The following is a 6,474-nucleotide window of genomic DNA, read 5'->3' as shown; positions in this document are numbered from 1 at the left end:
ATATATAGGGAGAAAGAGAGACAGAGAGACACAAAAAGAGATAGATAGATAGATAGATAGATAGATAGATAGATAGGTAGATGGATAGATAGATAGATAGATAGATAGATAGATAGATAGACACAGATAGATAGATAGATAGATAGATAGATAGATAGATAGATAGGCAGACAGACAGATAGATAAATAAACAGATAGATAGATAGATAGATAGAGAGATAGATAGATAGACACAGATAGATAGAGAGTTAGATAGATAGATAGATAGACAGACAGATAGATAGGCAGACAGACAGATAGATAAATAAACAGATAGATAGATAGAGAGATAGATAGACAGTCAGCTATACAGACACAGGGATAGACAAACAGATGTCACTGTATATTTATCTATTTCTATAGAGAGTTGTCTTTCTCAATTTTCCTTTAATCTCTCTGCACATGTGTCTGTCTCTCTGTCTCACTTCCTATCTCTGTTCGTCTCTTGACCTCTCTGTCTGTCTGTCTCTCTTTCTTTCTATCTGTGCCCTTCTCTGCTCACCTGTCGGTCCATCTCTGTGTCAGTCTGTCTGTCTTTTTAACTGTCTGTCCGGGGAGGGGGGCGTTTCTGTTTTTGTCTCTTGACCCAGCTGTCTGCTTGTCTGTCTGTCTGTCTGTCAAGCTGTCTGACTCTGTCTCTCCCTGCCCCCCCTCTTTCTCTCTCTCTCTCGTAATCCAACGACTGAAACATCTTAAAATCTAAATATATAGTTTTTTTATACCAATTACTAAAACGATTCTTTTACAAAATTTAATTGTGAATGTGTTACATATCTTTCTCTTTCTTTTTTTCGGTGAAGTAGAGAGATAATAAGGTATAACTTGAAAGAATTTAGCTTTTATTTCTGGCATATGAAACGACCACATAGAAACAACTTCTTCGAGAGAAAGGAAAAAAAAAGTGTATAAATATCAGGGGAGACTACTGTGAGTGTAGTCGTCCAAGAATTGTGTCACGTGAGCTCTCGGTAGCAGAAGCAAGATGGCAGCCACCATTCACTATGGAAGCGAGAGGACCGAGGCAAACCTTGCCGCTATTAAAAGTGATATGCAAACGCTGGATAAATTTGAAACTGAGGTAAGTTTGCCTGACTGAAGCATTAACCTTGTGTCTGAAAGAAAATATATATTTTACTCTTGATTATTTAATTGTGGTATATTGAAAGTTGGTGTAGAATGGGCGTGTTTTGTCTTGAAGTGCTTCTGGCTGTGTTGATAGAAGATTCGTTTTAGTACCACCCACCTCGATGATGGAATCGCATTTACAGGCATTGTGTTTTGTCGATATTGTATCGGTTTGTGATCAAAAATTGAAAGTGGAAAATTATCGTAAGCAATCAAATTTGAATTTTTTTTTCTTTTGTTGGGATAGGGAAATCGGATTAGTGAAAAATACAGGCATCAGCATGACCTTTTGGGCAAGCAGTTTGCTTCCCAGTCACACGGTTCCGGGTTCAGTCTCACTGCGTGGCACCTTAAACAAGTATCTTCTACTAAAGCTCCGGACCGACAAAAGCCTTGTGAGTGGATTTCGTAGACTGAATCTGAAAGAAGGCCATTGTATATATCTATGTATGTGTTTGTCCACTACTACTGCTTGATAACTGGTGTTGGTTTATTTACGTCCCCGTAACTTAGCAGTTCGGCCTAAGAAACCGGTAGAATAAGTTGCGGACTTTGAAAAAAGTTCTGGAGTTGATTTGTTCGACTAAACTCTTTAAAGTGTTGCCCCAGCATGGTCGCGGTTTATTGACGGAAACGAATTAAAAGTGAACGATATATAATGCAGGAGGCTCAAAAATTTCATGGAAAAAGTTTTTAAATTTAGGAATGTTGGGAGGAGGGGGCGGAATCTGAGAAGCTTTTAAAGGTGGGTGGCAAGAATATCTCTGTTTTTGAAAACGGGAATTCAAAAAAAGGAGTAGGGTGTTTTACCGTTTCGTTTGACACGTCTACCTTGGACATTTGCTGAATAGTGCCAATATTTTCAATTTGCGATCACGAGTCAAAAGAATGCTGTTGCCATTTTTTCGATTTGTAATTAAAATTTTTGTATATTTAATTACAAAAGTTATTTTAAATTTTAGCAGTTCAAAAGTAGTTAATTATCCTGGTCAACACTCAATTATATTTTCATTCACAATAATCCAGTCTCGTTCGATGTAAACATGTCTGTTTATAAGCATCAAGTTACCGGTCTGGTTACCCGGTTTAGAGAAACCAGGTTTGATTCCACGTTGCGGTGGCACCTTAGACAAAATGAGGAAAGATTCCGAAATAGTGTGCTTCATTGCTGGCAATACTGGGTGTTGAAAAAATGCTTATGGTATCAATTGTCCAAAATCTATTACATATACAACACCGATTTTCTGGGCACAGATGCCCCGAATCTTCTTATAATCCGCACTGATTTACTCTGATGTACAGGTTCCTGTGTTTCATTTAATTATTTAAGTAAATTTAAATATTTGTTTAATGTAGGATATGTTGACCAGAGTGACCATCCCTCGTTCAGAAAAATCGGTAATCCGGAAAAGCTTTGGAACTAAAGATTCCAGAAGATCGATGTTGTTACCTGTACCATGAAATTAGCAGACACCTGTCTCTTAATGCGCCATTAGAGTTATCTAACTTGTTGCTGCTCAATAAATTAAAGAAATGCTCGCTTCTTGCAATTTAAAACTTATGAAATATTTTATCGCATGAATACATTCTTTAAAAGTAAAATCAACTAATTTAGATGAGATGGGATTTTTTTTTTTTTTTGTCATTCTTACCGTTTTTCTCAAAAATTTAAGATCGGTTTCTAAACTTATTTTTAGAATCATTTTTCATGAAGGAAGCTATTTTTGAATCTATTAAAGCGAATGTAACACCATTGATATTTGCCTGAGGAATTTTCCGCCGATTTATGTTTGGATTGTCAGACAGATATCGCTTTTGTATACATTACACGCATACCTTTGACCTTAGGGAATACGTCTGTGTGTGTGTTGTTTGTTTACGTTATAAGAAATAAATCGTTAGGCGTGAAAATATTGGGTTAAAAAGAATTCCTTGGATGGAAAAAGGTGAAGGTTACCCGTGGGATTCGAACCTACATCTCTAAACATGACAAATTTTCTACCATTAGACCTTGATGAAATAACAAGGAAATCGAAGTACCGACAGAGTGAAGCTTAGCTTCAAATCTCTCTCTTTATATATATAGTGTGTTGTATGTTGCCGCTACAGAGGTATCATCTGTTCGTCTGTGAAATTCCCACTTTCAAATTATCTAAATGGAGGAACCAAGCTTTGTTAAAGAAGAACTACTATACAGATTCACGTGCGCCATGATTTGAGGTTTCGTGGAGGGAAATTAGAAATTAACCTCGCGTTGACCCTTTTCTCTGCGTCATAACGGTTCAGTAATTACTACAATAGGCACAAGGCCCGAAATTTTTGGGGAAGGGGCCAGTCGATTAGATCGACCCAGTACGCAACTGGTACTTAATTTGTCGACTTCGGCGGAATTTGAATTCAGAACGTAACGACAGACGAAATAACGCTAAGCATTTCGCGTTTTAACGTTTCTGCCAGCTCACCGCCTTATAATTACTACAATATTAACACACAGCCTAGCTTATGAATACCGCCCCTACATACGCTCAAACACATCTATATGTATTTTTTGAAGACTCTCTCACTTCTTATATGTATTTCTTTTCCCTTCCTTTTAATCATTACCTGTGTTTATTTAGTTGTTCCAATAAAGCACATAATTGGGTTATCAGAAATAAATGAATTTATGTAGAAGGGTATGTGTACGCTAGTTAAACTGCTTCTCTCTCTCTCTATCGCTCTTTCTCTCTTTATCTCTTCACATTTATCTCTCCAACCTCTCTTCATCTGATTATCTACCTATCTATCGCCATTCTTCATATCTATCTATCAATCATCAATCATTCAATCACACGTTACAAGGCTTTTTGCCTAAAATAAACTAAGCGAATATATGTGTTTGCTTTTCCTCTACTGCCACTTGACGACCAGTGTTGGTTTGTTTATATCCCCTGTAACTTAACAGTTCAGTAACAGAAGCTATTAGAATAAGTACCAGGCTTTAAAAACAAAAAAAAGTATTGGCGGTGTGTGGGGGGTGGGGGTGGAGTCAGTTTGTTCAACTAAAACCCTTCAAAGTGGTGCACCAGCATGGCCGCAGTCAAATGAAATTATTCGAGTCAAAGATAAAAGATTGAAGCATTATCGAACTTAGTGTTTGACCCAGAAACATGAATATTGGTTTGGTTTTCTGCCTACCCTTCTCTCTCTTTCTCTCTCTCTCTCTCTCTCACACACACACACTCTTAATCTGTTACTTGGGTCAACACTACCACCACAACTAACATCTCCATCACCACTCACTCTATGAGTACCTTGAGTAGAAGCCATTCTATCACAAGCTTTTAAATCTGGTCTCTGCTCTGAAAACAACCCATGAGTTGTGTTAATTTTTACCCTCTTTTCCTTAATCTTTAAAATCCTGCCTAAAAAAAGGCAAGAAACCATTAATTTTTCTTCTTAATTTTCTGTCGGTTTTAATATTTTCTTTATTTTACAGCAATTTTCACAATTAGTTCAAATGATGTTCGCATTTCTTCTGGATCCTAATAAGGTAAGCTCACCCTATAAATTTTCATCTTCCTCACCGGGCTCTAAGCCAGTTCTCACCTCTGTTTAATTTTTCACCAAGCCCTATCAAAGTAGCTCCATCTTTCAAAAGTCCCCCCTCAGGTTTTTTTTTTTACCTAATAGACCCTAGCATATTAAACTTCCCCTATTTCCTTCCTGCTGGACCTTAAACAAGATAGATCTCCCACCTTTCTATTCTTTTTCCTTTCTGGTTTCCCGGACATAAAAATCACCCATCTACATTTTTTCCTAGTGGACCTTAAATGGGATAGATTTCACACCCTAATTATTTTTTCATCATCATCATCGTCGTTTAACATCCACTTTCCATGCTGGCTTGGATTGGATGGTTTGACTGAGGACTGGTAAGCCAGAAGGCTGTACCAGGCTCCAATGTGTTCTGTCAAGGTTTCTTCAGCTGGATGCCCTTCTTAATGCCAACCACTCCAAGAGTATAGTGGGTGCTTTTTATGTGCCACTGAGGTGTTTAGTATTATATATCATTATTTTATGGACAAGTGTGGCTTGGTGGTTCCAGGAGCTCACTTCCCAACCATGTGGCTTCGAGTTCAATCCCACAGCATGGCACCTTGGGCAAGTGTCCTCTACTACAAGCTTTATGAATGGTTTTGGAATGAAGCTCATCATGTGTGTGTGTGTGTGTGTCTTCTCTTGATATTGTATGATAGTTGTAAACAAGTGTCACCATCATACAAGCAGTGTTGTTTCCAATCTTCCATGAAAACATGTCCAGCCTATGGGAAATATTATTACTGTATTGGACAAAATGCTTTGCGGGTGTTTCTTCTGACTTTACTTTCTCGATCTGCCAGTGGCACATCATCTGGCACACTCTGTTCAATGGTTGGCATTAGGAAGGGCATTGAGTTGTAGAAACTATGCCACAATAGACAACTGGAGTCTAGACAGCTCCATCTCAAACCGTCCAGCCCATGCCAGCATGGAAAATGGATGTTAAATGATGATGATGAATGCTTTTTACCCCTTTTGGGGTTGATAAATCAAATACCAGTTAAATATTGGGGTTGATCTAATCAACTTATCCCTACTCCCAAAATTCCAGGCCTTATGCCTATAGTAGAAAAGATTATTATTATTATTTGTTGTTGTTGTTGTTGTTGTTGACATCATTCTTTGTGTTTTTCGGTTAGTCCTCCCAGCTCTTCACACAACTGGAAACATTCGCAGAAGAAAATGGAGCCAATTTTACTGCTTTGAAGTCTGTCTTTAAGAGTCTGATCACGATTCCAAATGGTAAGTAGAATCTTATTAGCCGAAGTGTTTGTGCTTGCAAGAGAAAAAGCACTCTGTGCCTGAAGTGGTTATATTTGGACAATGACTAGAGTGAGTCATCAGCTTTGAATGAAAAGATATATATATATTATATATCTGTGTGATGAGAAGATTGCTTCCCAACCACATGTTTCCGGGTTCAGACCCACAGCACGGCATCTTGGGCAAGTGTTTTCTACTATAGCCTTGGGCCAACCAAAGCCTTGTGAGTGGATTTGGTAGACTGAAATTGAAAGAAGACTGTCATGTATATATATATGTATGTATTTGTGTGTCTGTGTTTGTTCCCCCACCATCGCTTGATAACTGATGTTGGTGTGCTTTCATCCTCAGCAACTTAGCAGCTCGGCAAAAGAGACCGGTAGAATAAGTACTAGGCTTTCAAAAAATAAGTCCTGGGGTCGATTTGTTCGACTAAAGGCAGTCCTCCAGCATGGCCTCAGTCAA

At 38.1% G+C, this 6,474-nt stretch overlaps 1 protein-coding gene across 1 annotated transcript in view; it reads left to right on the top strand.

The window, feature by feature from the left end:
* The first annotated feature begins 975 nt into the window (after positions 1 to 975).
* Positions 976 to 6,474, top strand: part of LOC106873904 (COMM domain-containing protein 7) — a 10,384-nt gene continuing 4,885 nt past the window's right edge. Inside the window, exons 1-3 of the mRNA XM_014921438.2 lie at positions 976 to 1,117; positions 4,643 to 4,696; positions 5,886 to 5,988. Of these exons, the coding sequence (XP_014776924.1) occupies positions 1,022 to 1,117; positions 4,643 to 4,696; positions 5,886 to 5,988 (253 nt within the window). The 5' untranslated portion in view covers positions 976 to 1,021. The remainder of the gene's footprint in view (positions 1,118 to 4,642; positions 4,697 to 5,885; positions 5,989 to 6,474) is intronic.

This window comes from Octopus bimaculoides, chromosome 24, assembly GCF_001194135.2.
Source record: "Octopus bimaculoides isolate UCB-OBI-ISO-001 chromosome 24, ASM119413v2, whole genome shotgun sequence".
Classification (NCBI taxonomy): domain Eukaryota; kingdom Metazoa; phylum Mollusca; class Cephalopoda; order Octopoda; family Octopodidae; genus Octopus; species Octopus bimaculoides.
The sequence above is the reverse complement of the archived record's forward strand: the minus strand, read 5'-3'. Positions and strand labels throughout refer to the sequence as shown.